The sequence below is a fragment of the Cyanistes caeruleus genome, chromosome 7, assembly GCF_971803275.1.
Source record: "Cyanistes caeruleus chromosome 7, bCyaCae1.hap1.1, whole genome shotgun sequence".
Classification (NCBI taxonomy): domain Eukaryota; kingdom Metazoa; phylum Chordata; class Aves; order Passeriformes; family Paridae; genus Cyanistes; species Cyanistes caeruleus.
The window spans coordinates 19,766,697-19,789,211 of record NC_141707.1 but is presented as its reverse complement, the minus strand read 5'-3'; the positions used below and the strand labels follow the sequence as shown (position 1 = coordinate 19,789,211).

Below are 22,515 nucleotides of genomic sequence, written 5' to 3'. Positions count from 1 at the left end.
GAGAAATAAATCCAAGAGCCGTTTCACCGAGAGAAGAAAAAGACGTCGAGAAAAAGAATTAAATTTAGAAAAGTGTCTGGAAGGTAAATGCTTCAGAACAACAGCCTACACCTAGAGAGATTCAAGTATTTTCCAGATAGCGTGGAATATGGTAGTTAGAAAGCGTGATCTTAAAAAACGCCTCTCCCCATCCCGTCAGTGTCACACTTCCCTTCCCGTTACTGGCCCGGCCGCGGCTGCCTCATTAGCTACGGCTCGTCGTACGGAAATACTCGAGACATTTCCCATTTACTCGAACTCAAACCGAAACAATAATAAAAATAAAAATAATAATAATTAAAATAAAAACAAAAGGGGAGGGGGCCCAGACACACATTCCCTTCCGCCGGCTGCCCCTCGCTGTCTCCCCGGCCCGCTTGTGTGCCCCGCGGGGCCCGGCAGCCGCGGAGCGCCCTCCCCGCCGGTCCCGCGCCCCTCCGCCCGGGGCGGCCAGCAATACAAAAATAGACACAACTTTCTGACCGAGCGCAGGGGCGCCCCCGCCCCGACCACCCCCATCCCCCCGCGACTCCCTCTACAAAACAGCCCGGGCTCGGGCCGGGGTAGTTATCTGGTGAGCGGAGCCTCCTCCCGCTGGTCCGGAGAGGCGACCGCGGCCTTGCTGAGCACGGCGGCCGAGTAGGGCAGGAAGCCGCTCTCGGATCGCTGCCCCGCCGCCGTGCAGGGGAACTCGGCGGCCGCGGCGCCCCGAGAGCCCAGCGCCGATGCGGCCGCCGCCGCCGCCGCCGCCGTCTGGCTGCTGTGGCAGCTGAGGCAGGAGCAGGGAGCCGAGCCCCCCGGCGGCCCCGAGCCCGCCGCCGCCGCCGCCGCCGCCGCCGCCGCCGCTGCCGCCGAGGCGGCCGCGCTGCTGTTGAGGCCGGCGGCGGCCGGCGTCTGGTAGAGGCCGGGGTGTCGGAAACTGCAGAGCAGCTCCGGGCGGGAGTAGGGGTGCGAGAGGGCGCGGAAAGTGTCCAGCGGGCGGATGGAGGTGGCGAAGGGCGCGGCGGCGGCCCCCGAGGCGGCGGCGGCAGCGGCGGCGGCCGTGACCCCGACGTGCGGGTAGTAGTGGAGCGGGACGTGGGAGTGGAAAGGGTAGGGCAGACTGCCCGTGGCCGCAGCGTGGGTCATCATGTAGGTGTAGAAGCTGGGGTCGGCCGGGTGGGGCCAGGACATGGCCAGGCGCTGCCGCTTGTCCTTCATCCGCCGGTTCTGGAACCACACCTGCGGGGATACAAAGCACAGCGTGGGCTCGACTCCGCTCCGCGCCCCGCCGCGCCCGTTCCCGCGGACACCGGCGGGCACCCGCCGAAACATGCTGCCAACGCTTCTAGGAGACACCTCTGTCTCCCGTGGCAATCCCCCGTGACCTTGCCCGAGGGGAACGGTGGGTGCTGCCCTCCCTCTACTCGAGAGGGACACCTTCTACCCGAATAAATGTTTTCCCTTCGAATCGTCCCCTCCTCCTCACTCGGGACTCTGTTTTCACGGTACTGACGCTCATTCATTCCCCCTAGGTTTATTCTCTCCCCTTTTCACTTTAGAAAGTCGCTAACGCGATAAAAACTGACGAGGAAAATAAAAACGACAGTAATAACAACAACTTTTTTAAAAGCAAATGGAAAGTGCTGGATGCAGAAAAGCAAAGGAGCAGGAGCGGTGCTCACGGCGGGCCCTGCGAGTCCTTGAAGCGGAGAGCGCAGCCGGGCGCGGCCCGGGGTAGCGGGCACCGCGGGGCAGCGGCGCTGGCTGGGGCGCGGAACGCGGCGTACCTTGATGGTGGTTTCGGGGAGATTGAGAGCAGCGGCCAGCTCGCAGCGCCGCGGCCGCGACACGTAGTTCTCTCGGTAAAACTCCTTCTCCAGGCGGGCGATCTGCTCCCGGGTGAAGGCGGTGCGGTAGCGGCGCACCTGGTCGGCCCCCGCCGCCGAGCCGCCCAGCGCGCCGCCGCCGTGCAGGCTGCCCATGCCGGCCGAGGGGGCGGCGGCGGCGGCGCTGGGAGTCGGGCTGCTCTCCGCGTAGCCTGCGGGGCGAGGGCACGCTGGTGAGAGCCAGCCACTCGATTGCCCCCCAGTCCTCCCGGCCAGGCCGGACCGGGCCCGCTACACCCGCGCTCGAGGCCAGCTGTCATTCTTACAAATCCCCGCCGCTAACAGAATCGATAAATTTGGATTTGGGGGTTGTTTGTTGGTTATCGTTTGGTCGGTTGGTCGGGTTGGGTTTTTTTAATCCTTCGTAACCGCTTTATTTTCAGATGGGGCGGGCTTGGCGACTGCAGGGCAGCCGAGCTCAGGGGAGAGCGGGCTCGGGCGCGGGCCGTGGCTCGGGGCCCGGGCTCGGCACTAGCCTGCTCCCCTTCGACTGCCGTTCTTTACTTTCGTTTGAGACATACAAAATAAAAGCAGCCATAAAACAACCCCCCCCCCCCTTTTTTTTTTTTTTCTCTCTAGGGTTACGTCGAGCATCCCTTCCTTTCTCTGGCACATTTGACGAAAAAGGCATGCACTGTGGCCCCTAGGAAATCCACCGTTCATCTGCCTCCACCTCCCCAATAATAACAACCTCCACCTCCAGCAGCAGTAACAACCACCGTCCATCACCGTGCCCCGCAAAGAACGGGGAAGGAGACGAGGCTGTTTCAAAACGCCTCTTACAAGCAGAGGAAAAGTGAACAATGCCAAATTAGCCCGAGGTGGACACAGGCAGCACGTTGCATGTACACAGAGAAGGACACACACAGTCAAATGCGGGCAGTTTCCTGGCATTCCCCCCTCGCTCTCTCTCTAATTTAATCTATGTATATACACTCATATACAGCTCAAGAGACGCCTAGAGCTTCCAAGAGCGCGGGGAAATACACGGAGAAAGCTTTGCCTAAATATAGGTGGGTGGATATTCGTGCCCACATATATTCTGGATATATATCTACATATCAATGGATTTGGGCACGCACACACACACACACACACACATACGAAGGCACCGGCACAGCAGCTGCCCCGACACTGTATCTCGGCTATTGGGGTAGCGCAGTAATTGCAATAATATTTTACAGCCTGGAGCTCTGTCTTCGCAGAAGAGAGAGCGCCGATGCAGAGGCCAGCAACTTTGGAGGTGGCGGAGGGTTTCCTCTTGTTTTTAAAGCCGCCTGGCAAAGTGCGGGGCTTAGATGAAGATGATAAAGGAAGAGTTACCTTTGTTACTGTTTTCCTTCAGCTGGGAGGAAGTCAGGCTGGCAGGGGAGCGGAGCGCGGAGCAGCCCACCTCCACATCACTGTTCATATCTGCCTCTTGAGCAACTTCGGAATAAAGGCTGATTTTCTTCCTGCTTTCCGACGGCGGGATTTCGGAGGAGACGGTGCTTTCACTGCTCGGATGCTGGAGATTGAATAAAGTGTCTATTTCAAATTTGCCTTTGGAGGAGATGTCCCCTATAGCGCTGTGCAGGGAGGCGGCAGTCAGTCTCGGGCTGAGGCGACCACTGTGCGGAGAATTTTCAAGGGCCTCCAACACCGCATTTCCAGCTGAGTCTGACAAATTCGAGAGCCTTTTGCCAGCTGTAGGGCTGTGCAGCCCTCTCTCCATCAGGATCATCTCTTTTCTTATTCTTTCCATCATCTCAGCTTTATAAAAAATGTCAAAGTTGCAGGGCTGGTCCTGTACTAATGATGAGCTGCAGCAGGGGCTAATTCACATTCAGCCCGGCAAGTGTCTCTAAATATTATTATCTGTTTTTGAGGGAGGTGTAAAAATTGTGGGATGCCAAAGCGAGGGAATGACTGGTCAAAATGACCCATACATCCTTTCTAGCCCGAAATGTCATTCATCAAAAAGTGGTGCTCGTCATTAAGGTACGAATGACGCTGTTCGAATAATCATTTATTGTAACAGGTTTATAAGCAAATAAATACAAGCTCCTGTCAGTGGATAATGAAGGCGGCTTCAGAGCAGACAAATATATCCAGGTGGAAAGAAAGAAAGACAAGAAGTGAGGAGTAAAGCTCCTGTCCTTAGCTTGATCAGATCCTGCTTGAATTGCTCTGGGGTTTGGCCTCTGGGGTGGAATTGACAGTCTGATTAATAAAATGAGCTGTGCAACATTTCCCCCTTCATTTAGGTGCATCATTATGCTCTGATTTTTGTTTTGTTGCCTTTTAGGTCCTAATGATGCAGCTTCTTTCTCATTTGTTCTCGGACAGAACTACATGCTAAATATTAGATAATGCTTTTCTTTATTATTATTTCTGAGGCGAATTTTAGATCACAACACAAGGAAATGCTGGAAGAGGACCAGAGGATCGAGAACCTCCTGCCGCTGATATCTCTTTACTTTTTCCTCCCATTTCCAGACCCCGTTAGTACTTTTATTTAGGAATTTACACGGACACCCCCACGCACCCCCTCACACGCGCGAACCTTATGCCCGGACTTTACAAGTCTGCTGCCCAGATCCAAATGTACCTACAGTAGTTACCGGGGGATTAAAATATTTGCTGCAATCTAGTATATTACAACTCTATTATCTTTGTCTTCGTTGCGTCCTTAAATATGATCTCATTTTTACTTTCTATAATCCTGCTTATCGACGAAGTTACCCCGTGATTTTTTTTTTTCCCTCTGGGAAAATACTGACTGTTGTACGGTATGACAGGGGAAGGAAATAACTGGAGAACATTAAATGCATTTGTGAACATTAAAGTGCATTTAGAACACTCCGTGGGCGTCCATTTCATTCTCCCGGCAGGTTTCACTCCAGCCCTCTGCTTCTTTCCTCCCCACCACCAATAAAACCTAACCATACGAAAATTAAAAAATAATCCTAGAATATATGATGGATGGGGGGTTATTGCCTACAGGCTCCGACCTATCAGAAACATCACCTTAACACCGTCTCTCCAAAGTTACCTGTGGCTCAGTGAGCTCATCCCTCCGCTCTCTGCCGGGTGCCGCGGGGCGAAGCGTGGCCGCGCTGCTGGAGACACGGGCTGCCGCGCCCGGCAGACGTGACACTCGGAAAGTCTCCCTTCAGTGGTAACTTTGCTAGTAATAATGACGCTGATGGCAACCATTTAAACGAAGATAAATCCTTTGTCGTTAGCATCTCTGGAGTGCGCTTCGATAGCTGCCCAACCTTTTTTCTCGCCGTGATTTTTTTTTCACCCACATCATTTACTGTTTAGACATGGAGAATACGAGTTTCATCTCCCGGAGAAATACCCGAATGTTTCCTGTGATTAAATGAGGGTTTGATTTATTTTTTTTTATTTTTTTTTTAATGAGGAGAGCTGTTCCTGCTAATCTTGGTCACACGCATCTCCTAAGTTCCTGTGCTCTTGAGCATGATTCATAGGTCGAAAAGGGATAATTGTCAAATTATTTTTCAGTAACGTGTAAAGTCTCCCTAAACATTCCACCAAGTATTTAAGAAACATTCTAGGTGTTGTTTGCAAAATCCAGCCTTCTATTAATGAGAGTTTTATGTCAACCCTTTGAAATGTGAATTTAGACTGCAGCGTGGTGTCCTGCGTTTTACAGCCCCCGAAACCAGACAAGAGTAAATGTCAACTTTTCCGTGCCCGCGGGCGCGGCGGAGGAGCGGCCCGATGCGGAGGGGAGAGGAGAGGTGGGCAGGCCACGGGGCCGCAGCCACCCCACGGGAGTGCCGGGAGCTGCGGGGCGCTCCCGGAGGGACGGAGCGTGTCCCCGGGGTGCCCCGCGGAGCGCGGCCGAGCGGGAGCCCTGCCGGCGGCAGCTGGCACCGGCCCGCCGTGCCCGGCCCCGCAGCCCCTCGCTTCTCCCCGCCGTGCCCGGCCCCGCAGCCCCTCGCTTCTCCCCGTCGTGCCCGGCCCCGCAGCCGCCGCCGGCCCGGCCGCCGGTCCCGGCGGGGCGGAGGCGGAGCGGAAGCCTGCGGCCGGGTTTATTGCTGTCGTTTGGCGCCCTCGTCTGTTTTCTTACATGCTGTAACGCGGTGAGCATCTTTCCCCCGGCTCTCTCGAAAACCGCAGGCGAGATACCACATCTCGGAGGCAATCGTATGTGCACACCACCAGAACCGGCACGGCTTTAGACCCAAAAAATGTTACTGCACCACTAAAAAGGAGAGAACGGGTTTTATGTTATTTGGAGCGGATGAAAAAGACTATGTGAAAAGCCCCAATGTGAGAAAAATAAGTTACACTCAAGGGCGGGTATGAATGATCTTTACTAGGGCCATATTTTGCACCTTTTAAATAATACTGATACCTTAGGTTATGTACACAGTATCTTAAAATATAGCTAGATGCATATGCAAGGGTTATAAAATGTTATATAAGACGTTAATACTTTTCCACAAGGTAGAGGTGAAGTTACAAAACCGTTCCCTGCAATGCAGTTAATCAGTTCACCCCAAACTGTCAACCCCCTAATAAAGTAGTTGTCTGTTGTTTATATTCCCAGAAAACTAGAGGTATTTACTGCACTGATATATATCTCTTGGGTTGTTGTTTGTATGCATTTGTTGGCGGGGGGGTTTATCTTTTGGGGTTGTTCTTTTGTTTAAGTTTGGTTGGTTTTTTTAATTGATGGTTTTCTTTTGTGGTGTTCCGTTGAGGTTTTTGTTTGGTTGGGTTTTTTCCAAAAAGAGTAGCACAGTCTACAAAATCTTTCCGAATATGTTTGTAGTTGCTCAAAACCAACGGCTAAGCCTGGAGAACCACGGACATTGAAACATCAGTGGGCAAAGAGGAAGGAAGTTACAGAGACCGCCGAGAAACTGCTGAAATATGTGAGTTTTTGCTAGACTCTGTTTACTCAGTTGTTCTTGTAAGTTTAAATAGCTGCTTAGGCCTTTGGCCAGATTTTTACCTTGAAAGTTATTGCTGGAGGCGTCAAAGAACTTTTCAGTACTCATTTATTAAATCTTACCCGGGGAAAAAGGGTCACGTAGCTTAACTGAGATGAAGTTCGTATTAAATGAGACAAACATCTCGGGCAGCTTTTCACCAGTCAGAGCGTTCTTGGGAAGACGGGAGGAATATATGCTTCCTATCCCTCAGCGGGGCAGGCTGCCAGCAGGGCCCCAGGGCAGCGCGCAGGGAGACACCGGCGGTAGCGCAGGGGCTGTGGGACGCGGGGTGGGAGAAGGCGGAGCTGCGGTGCTCGGGGGAAGTGCGGGGGCGCGGGGATGCGGTGCCCGGGGGTGCGGTGCTCGGGGGAAGTGCGGGGGCGCGGGGATGCGGTGCTCGGGGGTGCGGTGCTCGGGGGTGCGGTGCTCGGGGGTGCGGTGCTCGGGGATGCGGTGCTCGGGGGGGTGGTGCTCGGGGGTGCGGTGCCCGGGGGTGCGGTGCCCGGGGGTGCGGTGCTCGGGGATGCGGTGCTCGGGGGTGCGGTGCTCGGGGGTGCGGTGCTCGGGGGTGCGGTGCTCGGGGGTGCGGTGCTCGGGGATGCGGTGCTCGGGGGTGCGGTGCTCGGGGGTGCGGTGCTCGGGGGTGCGGTGCTCGGGGGTGCGGTGCTCGGGGATGCGGTGCTCGGGCGAAGTGCGGGGATGCGGTGCTCGGGGATGCGGTGCTCGGGGATGCGGTGCTCGGGGGTGCGGTGCTCGGGGATGCGGTGCTCGGGGGTGCGGTGCTCGGGGAGCCGCTCCCGGCGGGGCCGCTCCGAGGAGTCGGCGCGGCGCAGGCACGGCGGTGCCACCTGGCGGTGCTGCGGCGGTACTGCCGCTCCTGCCCTGCCGCTGCTGGCCTGCCGCTCCTGCTCCCCCAGCCTTGCTCTGCCAACCCTGCCCGTCCCGTCCTACCCGTCTTGTACTGCCCGTCCTGTCTTGCCAGCCCTGCCCGTCCTGCCCTGCACATCCTGCCTTGACAGCCCTGCCCTGCACTGCCCTGGACTGTCCATCCTGCCCTGCCAGCCTTTCCCTGCCCTGCCCTGCCCTGCCCTGCCCTGCCCTGCCCTGCCCTGCCCTGCCCTGCCCTGCCCTGCCCTGCCCTGCCCTGCCCTGCCAGCCCTGCCTGTCCTGTCCGGCCAGCTCTGCCTCTCCTGCCTGTCGTACCCTCCGGCCCTGCCCGCTAGTCCTACCTGATCTGTCCGCCGGTCCTGCCCTCCATGTTCGCCGGTCCTGCCCGCAGGTTCTGCCCCCCTGCCGTCCATCCCTGCCCGCAGGTTCTGCCCCCCTGCCGTCCATCCCTGCCCGCAGGTTCTGCCCCCCTGCCGTCCATCCCTGCCCGCCGCCCCCTCCCACAGCCTGAGGCCGCCGGGCTGGCAGCTCCGTACCCGCAGCGACTGTCCTGAGTGTCTGAGTTCCTGCTCAGCCCCTCTGCCCCAGGCCGCCGTATCAGCACAGGGCCAATCTTGGGCCGTGTTCAGTCCATAGTGTCTGTGAAATGTCACTCGCGAGCAAAGGACACGAGCACAGCGTGTCCCCGAGTCCCTGCACACCCCGCGCTGCCCAGGCAGAAATACCCGGGAAGCCACTCGAGCTTCGTGGCTCCGCGATGCCTTCCGAGCCTGCCTTCGCACACAGAAAGGGTTTCATTCAAACGATGGAGCCCACGCCCGGTCTCACAGGGACTCAGGCACGGTTCAGTTTAGGTTGCAGCTGCCGAGCTGCTCCAAGGTCAGGGTCCCGAGGTGCCCGCGCTGCTGCAGGGCGGCGGTGGCAGGCACAGGGCGGCAGCCCGTGACCCGGGAGCTCAAGTTCAACGCCCGCAGTGCTCAGCCGCCCGTGGCCGCTGCACCGAGGCCACGCGGGGACCCCGAGAAAACTTTCTCCGTCTTGAAACGGATTATCCAAGGTCGAAGTAACTAAAGAACTGAGAAGCTATGGCATGGATCTGGAGGGGAAAATAGTTTAAAAATTCTCTACTTGTTGCTGTTCAAGCTATTCGAAACCATAACTAATTTTTTTGAGACACGGGACAAAATGAAAGTTCTTCTGTTCTGTTTAGCTGTTTAAAGTTCATACAAGTTAAAAGATAACAACGGAACGCAGGGGACAGGGGATAAGGTTTGGGAGATGTTATAAATCGAGTGGGTTTTTTTGCATTCTATGTTTGTCCTGGACGAGAATTTTTTTTCCTACAGCAAACACTAACATGAGAAGCGACTTTCTATCGACACAATTACCATCGGCAATTCTGCCGAGGGAGGAGATAAAAAAATCGGGGGGGGAGGGGGGGGGGTGTGGGTGTTTCCTGTAAGAGATGGATACTAGGCAGATACCAAAACCCTGTGCTAAAAGTTTCAGTGGAATCCTAACTGTATTAAATAATGGTAAATGCACTTGACTAAATGAGATAATTTCAGGATAGTAAAATGAATAAATAAATAAATAAATAAATAAAGCCCACAATCTTTTCTTCCGGGGAGGCACAAGCACGCCTGCAGTGTTGCTTTCTAGTTCATATATTCTGCAGATTCCCGTGCAATGTGTCAATGGAAAATGCGACGCGACTCCTCGGGGCTCTGGCCACCCGCGGAAACGCTGCCCAGAGAAAACAAGGACGGCCTGGCAGGGAGAGAGGCCCAGCCAGCACGGCAGGTCCTCCTGCGCTGCCCGACACTGAGCTGAGCCTCCATGGGAACTGTTCTCCCTGGGCAAAGGAAGCGCCGGGCTGCTCGGGGCCCCCGCACCGGGGGTGCGGAACGCATCGTGCTACTTGTAAACTGGGTGGGTGCTCTCAGAGAACCGACCTTTGCTCATGAGATCATTTATTCCTGTGCATAATATCCTGCCACGCAAGGCAATGCTGTTTTCTACACCCTTCACAAAGCAGCTCATTATAGAATTGAAGTTGTTGGTCATGAACCCGCCCAAAGAGTTTTTTGGTACAGCGAGGGGCTCTCTCCGGAGCAGAGGTCTCGGCAGGGCTGAAGACCTCTACGGGAGTCGCTGTGGCTGCATCGTGGTTTCCTTTGATGCAATCGACCTCAAAAAGTTCTGAAACCCTGCTCTTTAGGTGTTCCTTTCTTTCGCGGCCTTATTTAAAGGTCCTGACACGAGAGAAATATTCAGTGCATTTATTGAAAGAGTAAACACAACAGGACGTGGGAATTCACATAGAAAGATGTCCGGAGAAGTGAACTCCTTCGTTTCTCTGGACTTCTTTTTATAGCAGCGTTTTCGCTAGAAAGTTGCTTGCAGGGACATAAAAGGGTGAGAAATTTGCCCTTCGACAAAACTTCCTTCGAATTACGGAGGGTTTAATGTCCTGAGAGTAAACAGTGATTCGGCTGATAACCGAGAGAAACATGGAATCACGTCTGGCTCACTTCTTAGCTGATTATGAAAGATTAATAGCAATTATGCGGTCAGAGCTAATGAACATGAACTCGTCTATGCTATCCGGTTGTTGCCGTAATTGCGGGCACCCGTTTGTCATTCCAAACCCCTTTTCCAGATACCGCCGACGATTATTAGACCGGCTACAAAGTGAGGCTGCGGGTCGGGAGGCTGCTGCGGGACCTGCAAGTATCCCGCGACAGCTCAGAGTCCGGGGACCCCCGGCACCACCTGCCCGGGCTGCTCAGCAAGGACATCCCCAGAGCCCCGGAATGGTGTTGGCACAGCGTTTCACCTCCATAGCGGCTGCCTCTCTTCTCCCATGAGCCTGAGCCTCCGTAGGGACAGTAAACCCAGCCCCAGCTACATGGTTTTCAGCGGCGCGGAGTTTCCCTGCCTTTCCCCGCCAAGCTGACACTTTTCCCAGCAACTTCTTGCCCTCCGCGCCCAAGAGAGAGCTAAGCGGGCAATACACAACTGCGGAGTCACTGGACTCGCTCCAGAGGGGTAGGAATTGCGGTTGAGATTGAGGTTGTGGTTGGGGCTGGAGTTGGGAGTCGTCTTCGGAGCTTTCTCCATTTCCAGCATTCGCGCTCCTGCCTTTCCATCCCGACTCAGTGTGAGAGCCGAGAGAGACGACAGAAGGATTTGCCACAGTCTTGGGAAGTCACCAGGAGAACAGCCGTCAGCGTAAGCAAATTGCGTTTTAGCTAGGCTGCCTTAGCACGGCATGAGCTGCCACTGCACGGGGTAAAAAGGCAATCTAATGAGTGCCAGCTTTACCATCCTGCGCTGCACGCGGACCCCCTGCATCTTCCTAGCCGGCAGCAATATCGGGGGGGGGGAGGGGGTAAAGGGGGAGTAAAGGGAGAGTTCTCCCAGGGACCCACAGTTCTGTGAAGCCAGGGGACCCCTTTTCCCATATAACAAAGCCCTTCTACTCCATATATCTCCGGGAAGAAGGGAGGTGGAGAGGACGGAATACAAAGACCGTGTTGGGCTTGCAGACCCAACAGTGAACTGGAGAAGGTCTCGCTGTGGATCCGGTGAGACTCCTTTCCGTGGCTGTAAAAAAGGGCCCTTGCCCGCGGCCTCAAAAGTTCCAGTGGTACTCTGCTGGCCTTTTTGAAGCCGCGGGCAGGAGGAAGGGGGAGATGAAGGCAGCGGGGGCCGAGGTTGGTCCGGAGGGGCATCACCGCCGCTCCCCCGCCCAAGCTCCCCCTTCTCCGGAGCCGGGCCCGCGGCGGGGCGGGGGTGGGAGTAGAGGGTGGGGGCGCCGTCGGTGCCGAGCGGGGGGCTGCGAGGCGAAAGGGGCAGTGCGGGCAGCGGGAGGGTCACATGTTCCGACGGCAGCCTATGAGCAGCCCCCCGGGCTGAGGCAAACTAATCTGGGGCCGGCCGCCCCCACCCCGCTCCCCCCTCCCAACCTGGACTTCGTTTTTATAAACGTACCGCCAGGATCCAACCTGTTGGAGGCTAATAACCATCCGCATCATGCCCGGCCGGGGACCGAGCCGCCGCCGCCGCCGCCCGCGATGTGCAAGGCCATGAGCAAAGCAGCGAGCTGGGAGATGGACGGACTGCGCGGCGACAGCAGCGGCGGCGGCGGCGGCGGCGGCGGAGCCCCCGGGCAGTGCCGTAATTTTCTCTCCTCGCCCGTCTTCGGGGCTGCGCACACGGGCCGAGCGGCCGCCGCCGCCGCCGCCGCCGCCGCCGCCTCGGGGTTTGCCTACGCCGGCGGAGGGGAGCGCTCGGCGGCGGCGGCGAGGCCCGACCCCCCGACCAAGGACTGCCCGGGCTCCACCACGCCTGCCGCCGCCCCCGCGCTGGGCTATGGGTATCACTTTGGCAATGGATACTATAGCTGCAGGATGTCCCACGGGGTTGGGATACAGCAAAACGCCCTGAAGTCTCCCCCCCATGCTTCCATTGGCGGCTTTCCCGTGGAAAAGTACATGGACGTCTCCAGCTTGACCAGCACGAGTGTCCCCGCCAATGAAGTCTCCTCCAGGGCGAAGGAAGTGTCCTTCTACCAGGGCTATACAACCCCATACCAGCACGTTCCTGGGTACATAGACATGGTCTCAACGTTTGGCTCTGGGGAACCGAGACACGAAACATACATATCAATGGAGGGCTATCAGTCTTGGACTCTGGCTAATGGCTGGAATAGTCAGGTTTACTGTGCCAAAGATCAGACACAGAGCTCGCACTTCTGGAAATCGTCCTTTCCAGGTACGAGAGGGGGAGAAATGGTCTGAGCAGAACTCCCCCGCGCCTCCTCCGCCTTCCCCCCGTCCCCTCCCCGCCCCCCGGCCTGCAGGGGCGGCCTGCCGAGCTGGACACGCTGCACAGACACGCATAGAGCAGGGTGGGGGCGGTGGATATTCTCCTTTTCTCACTCCCCCCTCGGCCGTCTACCCCCGAGAAAATCCTCACCCTCTGCTTTCAATACCCGCGGGACTGAGCCCAAAACCTCCCCGCCACCAGCGCCAGGACCCGCGGCGGCCTCGGGCTCCTTCTCCCGCTGCTCCCCTCGGTGGCCGGGTTTGTAGTCGCGTTTGAAGTTTGCAGGACGGTGGCTCCAAGTCTTGCTCTCCTCTGCCCCTCCGGAGGGCGACTGATCCGGCGGCCCCAGAGCACTTAAGAGACTGTTAGCAGTGAGGGCACAGAGGCACAAACCACATGCAAACAAACGCGGGGAACTCTCAGCAAAGCGATTTCTGTGTGCGCCGAGCCGCTCTCAGCCCCCCAGCCAATGCCCCTGCATGCTCGGTTAGCCATGCATGCCTGAAAAGTGATGACAGTCCATCAAGGTTTTGGTGGTGCTTTACTAGAGTGCAAATAATGTGGCAGTGTAAATAATAATCAACTGTAAACAACCCGGCATTATTTATTTGCCCATGAAAACCAGTGCCCAACAAGTATCGGTTAAGCTTTAAACGCCTGTAATAAAATTCTGATTTTTCACATAATGTCTTTTACAATAGGGGACGTTGCACTAAACCAGCCCGATATGTGTGTCTACCGGCGTGGGAGAAAGAAGCGAGTGCCGTACACAAAACTGCAGCTTAAAGAACTCGAGAATGAATATGCCATTAACAAGTTCATTAACAAGGACAAGAGGCGAAGGATATCCGCAGCCACAAACCTGTCTGAGAGACAAGTTACCATTTGGTTTCAGAACAGGAGGGTGAAGGATAAGAAAATAGTCTCCAAACTGAAAGACAACGTATCCTGATACATTAGCTGCGGACAGTGATGAAAATATAAACTCAATTTACAACCAGCTAAAGACTTTTGGAAAGACTTGAAAATATATTTAATTTTTTTTTTGTCCTTCCAGCGGTGGCGAAGTTTCGGGAATTGTTTTCCGTGAAAGTCAGCGTTTTTCTCTCAGTGTAAGGGAGTGTTGACAACTCTTGAATCGAATTATAGTTTCTTCTTTTTGAAAATAATAATAATATTAATTATAATTATATTTTCTGTTCTTCCCTCTAGGCCAGTATAAACGAATTTAAATATGTTGAACGGTAACAGTTATAATTTTTTTTAATGCTTAAGTCTTTGGGGGGTATTCTGTGATTTTATTTTTTTTTTTTCTCTGAGCAACAGCCAGTGCCAAAAAGTGTCAGTTTTGATTTGGTATCGTAAACTTCAAAACACGCCGAGTGAAATATATATTAAAAAAATAATCAATCGGAAATACAAGAAAGCCGGAATACGGACCCGTGGCAGCACCCTGCTTCTGCCAAACCTGCCTGGTCCGCTCGGACCCGGAGAGAATTGCGTGGAGGGTTACTGGCTGCAGCAGAATTTTTAATTTCTTTTTCGAGGAAAGCAGAACCTCTCCGAGCGTCCCACCGCTCTCCCCGCTTCTGGAGCTTTTGGGTTGAGGTTGGGCTTCTGGGCTTTTTCGGCCGCAGTTTCGTTTTCAGAGCAAGGAGTGCGTGGCGGGCGGCTGGGAAAGGAGCCCCGGCTGCGGAAGGGAGGAGGAGGCTGTGTGCCGCTGATGCTGAGCGCGGACCGGCCGGCTCGCCCCGCGCCCACAGGAGACGCTGTCCCTGCAGAGGTGTGTATGGACCTGCACAGACCTGGCCGGGAATGTCCGCTCTGCCCTGCTTCTCTGGAGCAGCCCAAGACTCTTCTCCTTCCTCCCGCCCAAAAAATCCTTGTCGGACAAGCGAAGGTCACCGCTAGCTTTTAATTTACAAAACTAAACGGGTGTTAATGACAAAAGCAATAAATAAGGAAATTCAAAAGATGCCATAATTTATATGGGCCAAAAAGCTAAGATTTTGTCGATTTTTTTATTCTTTTAAACCTAGTGTGCATGTTATGATATACACAGGGTGATCAGACACGCTAATCAACAACTAAGAGAGAGAAGTGGTATCCTCTCTGTTAATGTGCCTCGTCTAATTATTAAAATGTGTTCCAAACTAGTATTATTTATTATAATATTCTATTGCTCTAAACATTTTGATTACCCTTGTATGTGGTAAGACATACGATAAGCCTGTTTCTCCATAAACCGCTTTTTAAAAATTTGTCCTTAAGTCAGCTTTTACTTTGTGTTGGAAATACAATCTGAACTTCCAAACTGTTAACTGTTGCAAATCTTTTCCTGAACCGTTTTCAATAAAATGATTTCTTTTCACTATATATAAAAAGAGAGACATAAATTCGCCTTCTTTTGCCGCAGGGGGTTTCACGGGCTCCAGGTTTGCCTGGGATCCTTTCAGGGACACTTACAGGACTCGTGTAAGTGACATGAGAGGTAGATACAACGAGACGTGCATTAAAGGATGAGGAAGAGCATCCGAGAGTGCCTTGGCGGTAGGCAAGGGTTTTAGTGAGAAAGAAATGATGCCGGCGAGAAGCACAGGGCGTGGGGAGCTGGCGAAGTCTCCCCTCTTCCTCCGAGCCCTGCTGTGTGTGCCCGGTGTCTGGCGGCCGAGGGCAGCCTGCCGCCCCTTTGTTCTCCATTTCCAAAATGTCCCGGCACTTGCCGGTTCCCCGGCGGCCGGCCCGGAGCGATTCCGCTCCGTTTTCTCTGCGACCGGCTGGCTTCATCGAGAGCTGATCTTCCGCCTCCTCCGCCCTCTTCCTTCCCCTTTCTGCTCCGCTTGCACGTTCATGGCGTTTGTTTTCCCTGGACGGACCAAAAAAGTCCATTTGTGAGCAGTTCAGATTTTATCGCAAAGCGCATTTTTGTTTAACTCTAGTATAAAAAGACGCTTGTGGTGCTCATCATTTACGTGCCTGGAACAGCCCTCTCTGCTGATGCAACCTTGTTTTCTCCGAATATTTTAAATTCTTCTCTTCTCCCCCTGGTACCCCCACTCACCCACACATACTGCCATTAATTAAACCTCTACAGAGGTTTTTTCCTCCCACCGAGTCTCCCTGCGCCCGGGCACTGCCAGAGCTGTTTTGTTTCCCGGCCGCGGAGCCATCGCGGGCTGTTCTCTTCCTCCTTCCAGGCTTAACCTTTGGCTTTGCCGGGCTCCGTGCTTCCAGAAGGCGCGGTTTGCCGAGCCAAAGCCGCCTTCCCCGGGCAGGAGGAAACCCGAACTGTCTGGCAAATGGGTACCAGATGGAGAGGAGCCCCCTTTTAGTTTCGTAGGAACGTGCAGGATCATTTAGAAGCCAGCAGCTCCAGGCAGGAGGAAAGTGAGGCGCGCATCTTCTGCTCTACCTACCGGCTGAGATTAAAAGGGTTTTCTAAGCCTGGAGCCGGGGCATTGGTGAGCCTTGTTCAAAACCGCCTTGGCCACGGCTTGGGCTCTTCAGGACATCAGTTCCACGTGGCCCCGGGGCAGGGCTGCAGCCTCCAGCCGCAGCCGGCCCCAGCCGCCCATGTTCAGAGAGAAGGGTGCGATGATCCGCCTGAAACGGAGCGCACCTTCTTGCAGATAATGAACATGGACCTCGACAAACCCAATGGGAAATGCACAGCGGCGCAGTGATGCATTGCTTGGCTCCTGCCAGGCAGCGCCGTGTTCCCAGCCATGGCTGAGGCAATCCTGCCATCTCCTGGACAACCCCCAGCATAGGCAGGGGAAGCATTCTCGCATTTCCCAGTGATAAATGAGCGAGGGAGGCTGTCCGGTCACACGCAGAGCACCCTTGCTCTGTAAACTGGAAGACTACGCCGGTGAAATTATAGCGTGTGGTCAGCTCTGATGTCCAGGCCATTCCGGACGCCTATTTAAAAATCATAAAATAAAATAAAATAAAATAAAATAAAATAAAATAAAATAAAATAAAATAAAATAAAATAAAATAAAATAAAATAAAATAAAACAAAACAAAACAAAACAAAATAAAATAAAATAAAATAAAATAAAATAAAATAAAATAAAATAAAATAAAATAAAATAAAATAAAATAAAATAAAATAAAATAAAATAAAATAAAATAAAATAAAATAAAATAAAATAAAATAAAATAAAATAAAATAAAATAAAATAAAATAAAATAAAATAAGCGGAAAAGAGGAAAGGAGCGTGTGAAAGCAGGCCTCCGGGTCTCCCTGTTCCTCGGTGGTGATATTTCCTGTACAGACACAGGCGGGGGGACAACCGCGGCATTAAAACGCCCCCCCCAAAGCAGCAGCCGGCTGGGGCTGGAAAAGGCGGCTCAAATCCGTACGAGGCTCTCTCTGCTCACCCCGCTCTCCTCGGCTCCGAGGCCAGCCGCCCATAGAACTAGATGTTTCTGTAAATGTTTCTCCATGTAGGTTTAAACATTTTCAGAAATGTGTCTTCAGCTATTTCAGGTTTTTATTATTTTATCTGTTTTTCTTTTATTTTGTCATTTTTCTTTCTTTTTTGGATTAATTAGCAATTACAAATGAGTTGAATATTAATTGAAAGCTCTGTTTTCTCTAACCCCATAAAAGTTGGTTTGAAGTGTCACCTTTCTTTCCGGTAACTGGGAACTCACATCCATTCCTCGTGTTTATTGCAGACAAAAATATAGCCTTTGAACTGAATGTTCTTTTTCTCTTCCGAGAACCGAAAATCAGAGTCGGCTCTTCGATAAAAGGCGATTATGAAAAAAAAATATCCTCCATCTTCTTAGGGAACACAAAGTTAGAATACAAGTCAGCTAATAAGAGGGAGATTCAATTGGTAGACATAATTCAAACAATAAAAATTAAAGGCAGTGGTCAGCAATATCCTCCAGCGGTGCTTGTGTGGTCCTGTGTGGTCTAGGAGAGAGCAATCATTTAAAGATTTTTTTTTTCCAGGGCAATGAAATTACTGCAGAATTTCCCTCAATTTCCCATTAAACAGAAAGATGAATTTGATTAGGAGAATGTCAAGAAGGGCAGGGTCTCTGATCTCGCCTTAGAAATAAAACCAAGATTAAAACTGTGATTAAGAGGATAACAACAGGGAAAATTAACCCTACATGCTAACTAGGTTCAAGTTTTTAACCGAGGTAATGAAAGTGGGAAACTCCGGGCATTAAGGCTTCGCTTGGCGCCGGGCTCGCACACACGGGGGAGATGAGCTTGGGAAACAAGCCGAGGGCAGAAACGGCCGGTCCGGGAGCCTGATCGGCCCCAGTGTCCCGAGGATGTGTGGGGCGGCCGGGAGAGCAGAGCCCGTGGGTACTGCTCTCCTTCCGAGCCTCCCAGCTCCCTGCCAGTGTCCCTGGGGGCAGCACACGGGGCCCTGCCTCTTCTCGGGGGGAAGAACAATGTCTCGAGAACCGCACGGTTCGGGAAAGAACGCGAGTAATCTCCTGCGAGGATGCTCTCAGAGAAGATTTTAATAACTCTGGGGCTGTGGGGAAGTGAGAGAGATAACGGAATAAACGGGCCCTTGTTTGATCAATTAAAAATGTAAAAATGTGTGTAACTGCTCAAAATACCACAGTAATAAAACAATAAGGGACGATTTTCTTCTCATGAGAGAAAGATTCCCCACACACAACCTGGGAGATGAGGCTGACTCTCCCCTCTGCCCGCTGCTGCATTCACACCCTCTCTGCTGAAGAGCAGACCCTGGCATTTTTTTTTCTTGAAGTCTGTCGATTTTATTTATTTATTTATTTATTTATTTAATCTCAGAGGGTTGCTCAAGTAATTCCGTGTTGTGGTTGTTGCTATTCTCTGTTTGTTGATGTTTGTTTGATTGTATTTTAAAGATAAAGCAGACTCTGAGTTTTAGAAGCCTTGTTCGCCTAGAAGCGCTTCCAAGTGAGGATGAAGGGCAAAAGGGGGAAAAAAAGGGGCAGACGTGAGGACCTATGAGAATACTGGTCATTAGAGTGCCAGAATGACCATCCCGGTGATATCCGATCCATTAAGACTTTATTTGCACGCATATGCAGATGCATATCATGCAGTTAGGGGCAGAAGTACATTCGTGTGCCCTAAACATTCACATCTCATAGACATCACAAGTAATTTCCAGTCCTCGCTGCTCACTCTTACCGTGGGTATGGCTGTGTGCCGGAGGGTGCTGCCAGCCGGGGGACACGGCGGGCACGGGGGCTGCACCCGGGGCTGCCCTGTCCTCTCGGTAAATGTTTGTTTTCTTCTCATCTCTCCGCTGGCGCCGCAGCTCTGCCAGCCCGCCCCGGCCACTTTTATAGAAGCGGAGACCACGGTTTCCCCTCCCCCCTGTGAGCTCGATATTTTCATATTTCGAGTGTTATCATAAGACTTTTAAAAAGTGGGGGTGAAGAGAAAGAAGAAAAAAAAATGGTGGTGGGGGGGAGGACGGGGACTCGGTGGCTCGGTCGCTGGAGGCGGTGCTGAAATTACCGGCTTTGAAGAACCTGTCTGCAAAGTTTCGTCCAATCGTTTCAGGCTTTCCGCTTATTCCCTGTTGTAACTAAATACCGCTGTAAGAACAGCTGAAGTCCTTTGTTGGAAATGTGTGATCGCAGTCTCTACAGATCTGGCTACGTTGGTTCTCTCTTGAATTTGCAATCTCCAGATTCCTTTTATTTTCCTAATTTGCGGGCTAATGGCAGTCAATTGGCGGCTCTGCCCACCATTTCCTACCCCCGGAGCTCGATCCCCTGGACTTGCTCAAGTTCGTGCGCAGCCCAGCCGCAGAGCCACGCGTTCGGCGGCGCGGCGCAGCCTTACCTCCCCGGCTCCGTTCCAATCAACATCAGCTCCAACGGCAACAAGGAGTGCCTGGAAGACAACACTAAATATTACGCCCACGATACGAGCTCCAAACAAGAGGAGAGATGCAGGCAGAGGCAACCTTTTGCAAATGACCCAACTGTTACTCACACAACTAACTTAAAGCCCGTAAAGTATGACCACTCGAGCCTGCAGAGAAGTTTGCATGGCTCGGCTACTCTTTTTGAAGTGAACTCCTGCAATTCAAGCTTAAAGGAGGACATCAAGAATCCCGTCAACTTGAACCTGACAGTTCAGCCCGCAGCAGTCCAGTCATGCCTCAGACCTTCAGTGCAGGATGGTATGCTTTAAATATCTCGCTTTAGTTAGAAGCGACCTAGCTATACGTTCTTTTAAAGAAATGCCTGTAATTACTTTCTAACCCTCCCTGTAACTCTTTCGAAGCAAAAATCGCTTCATCTGACTCGGAGGTTAGGTAGAAATTGTGCTGTCATATGCGCTTTGCCCAATTTTCCGACCTAGTTTAGCTCTAGTATCTTGCAGGTTGTTGTTGGTTTTGTTGGGGTTTTTTGGTTGGGTTTTTTGGGGTTTTTTTTGCATATTTCTATATTTGCATATCCAGACTTGATCCACTAAATTATCGACGTGTTTGTTGTAGGTTTGCCTTGGTGTCCCACCCAGGGGAGATCAAGAAAGAAACGGAAACCGTACACAAAACAACAAATTGCTGAATTGGAAAACGAGTTTCTGCTCAATGAGTTTATTAACCGACAGAAGAGGAAAGAACTATCAAACAGACTGAATTTAAGCGACCAGCAAGTTAAAATTTGGTTTCAGAACCGGAGGATGAAAAAGAAAAGAGTAGTAATGCGAGAGCAGGCTCTTTCTATGTACTAGAGCAGAGTCCGCCCGTTCCTGCATGAACTTGTGCCCGGAGTGTTCACCCCTAGAGTAGAGCGTACGCGCCAGGGAAACGCGGGGAGTGGGTCTTTTTACCATTTAAACCAAGTTCTTGAAAATCCTAGGATCCCTGCGTAAATAGGCAACGCTGAGTTCTTAGCCAAGATGAAGATGAGCCGGACCAGCACGGAAACATGTATTATCAGCTTTTTACCTTTCTTTCTCCATTTATATAGATTTTCTCCTGCATCCTACCCTCTCTTTCCCCGGAGAACAAGCGGTGCTAAACTAAGATCGATTTCTTTTATCTGTATGTAAACACCATTTTGCAGCAAAATAAAGGAATAACGCCTAGTAGAGACGTCAGCTCTGTGAGTCCCGGCTGCTCCCTTCATCTGCTGCCCTGCACGCCAGGGCGAGCCTGCGGCGCCGGCTTGTTTTGTGGTTTGGAGTAACCTGCTCGAGCAGCGATGGGGAAAGTGGTTAGCAAATAAACCTTTTTCTTTAGTCTTTTTTTTTTTTTTTTTTCCCCTTTTCACCCTCCCCCCCGCCAGCCCCCGGAGCCGCAGATCCGACCGCAGCCCGGCGTGACGTGACAGCCGCGCAAGGCCCGCGTAACCTGAGCGCCGGCTCAGCCGGCTCCGGCACGGCCCGGCCCGGCCCGGAACGGCACGGCACGGCACGGCACGGCACGGCACGGCACGGCACGGCACGGCACGGCACGGCACTGCACTGCACTGCCCGGCACTGCCCGGCACGGCACGGCACTGCCCGGCCCGGCCCGGCACTGCCCGGCACGGCCCGGCACGGCACTGCCCGGCACGGCACTGCCTGGCCCGGCACGGCACTGTCCGACACTGCCCGGCCCGGCACGGCATTGCCTGGCACGGCCGCTCGGCTCTGCGTGCCCCGGGGCCGCGGGCACGGCTGCTCCAGGGCCGCGGCCGAGAGGTTCCTCTATCAGGAAAAGGCGGCCGTGTGCCCCCGGGGTCCCGCGGGGTCGGGTGCCGGTGCCTCCCCAGGTGGCCGGGCCGGGCCGGGCCCTCCCAGCGCTCCTGGCTTTGGCCTTGTCCAAGCGCTGCCCCGGCAGGCGAGCCACAGCGGGCGGTGCTCGGCTGGGGGGAGGATGGGCCCCGCGCCTCACCCCGAGGTGCTGCAGGCACAGGAGTCGGGACGACGCGGAGGTGGAAATTTGGTGGGGATGATTTCACCATTCCTGGTTTCACCAGTCAGTCACCATGGCCGTTTCCGCAAAGATTCTTGTGAGGGAAAAGTGAGAATCACGGTTCGGGGTTTTGCCCAGATATAAACCTCAGAGGATGACCTAATCAGAGGGGCTGGTAGCAGTGTCCAAGCCGTTTGATCACTATTTTGGGACGAGAATGAAATTGATTTTTCCCGCATCTTGATGAGAGGCTTTCTCTGCTGAAAGCCGCTGGCCTCTGCTGCACCAGAGCAGTCAGACCGGCCAGAGCTCCAGGGCCTGAGGAAACCACGCATTGCCCTTAGTCTGACACCTCAGAGTATGAATTCTAAAAGAAAAATTTCAGGGATTTTTAGATCCGTATTAAAATGGCTTTTGGCTGCCATTTCCACCCAAGTCTTCATTTCTCAACGAAGGGTGTTTCCACGCCTCCCAACAGTAATAATAATTAGGCTGGCAGAGGCTGCCTTCTTTTCTGGCATGTAAAATAGGCTCAGATATATTATTCGTAGCGTATACAAAAAGTCTAAACAACCGCAAGGAACGGCACAAAGCTGCTACCAACTTACACGGGGCTATAGCCTTCCCGAAGGCAATAAATGCATTATTTCATAAAGAATCATATTTGAGCTTGCCTCCTACTCACTCCTTTGCTTGCAAATACTGCTCGGGAGGGCATGGTAGTCCAGATGAATTTGGAGCCAAATCTCGGATTCCTAGGCGGGCAGAGATGTAGCCATTTTCCCGAAAGCTTCCCGGAGAGCCCCAAAGGTAACGCTTGGGTGGTGTTTCGGGGGGAGAAGGAAAACCAGCCCAAAGCATTTGTCGCCACTCTTACCGCCCGCATTGCCCAATGCAGACAAAACCCGAGCTCGCTCATGGTGGGGTGGCTGCCAGAAGGAAAAGGGGGACGAAGCCTCTCCGGGTGACAGCTCCCCGGGGGCGAGGGATGCACACCTAGCCAGCCACAGCCACAGGAACCGCTCCTGGGTCCCTCCA

The 22,515-nt window shown here is 53.3% G+C and overlaps 3 protein-coding genes across 3 annotated transcripts; 2 read left to right on the top strand and 1 right to left on the bottom strand.

Moving 5' to 3' along the window:
* Positions 1 to 606: 606 nt before the first annotated feature.
* EVX2 (even-skipped homeobox 2) lies at positions 607 to 3,654 on the bottom strand. The gene is made up of 3 exons (XM_086898274.1): positions 3,231 to 3,654; positions 1,809 to 2,059; positions 607 to 1,260 (listed from the first exon to the last, which is right to left on the bottom strand). Exons 1-3 carry the CDS (start codon positions 3,652 to 3,654, stop codon positions 607 to 609), a joined length of 1,329 nt encoding a protein of 442 aa, XP_086754400.1.
* An 8,175-nt stretch (positions 3,655 to 11,829) lies between these two features.
* On the top strand, positions 11,830 to 13,535 carry HOXD13 (homeobox D13). The gene is made up of 2 exons (XM_023930441.2): positions 11,830 to 12,529; positions 13,285 to 13,535. The coding sequence occupies exons 1-2, from the start codon at positions 11,830 to 11,832 to the stop codon at positions 13,533 to 13,535; spliced, it is 951 nt and encodes a 316-aa protein (XP_023786209.2).
* A 5,655-nt stretch (positions 13,536 to 19,190) lies between these two features.
* Positions 19,191 to 20,663, top strand: HOXD12 (homeobox D12). The gene is made up of 2 exons (XM_023930495.2): positions 19,191 to 19,752; positions 20,071 to 20,663. Exons 1-2 carry the CDS (start codon positions 19,191 to 19,193, stop codon positions 20,307 to 20,309), a joined length of 801 nt encoding a protein of 266 aa, XP_023786263.2. The 3' UTR covers positions 20,310 to 20,663.
* The last annotated feature ends 1,852 nt before the right edge of the window (positions 20,664 to 22,515 follow it).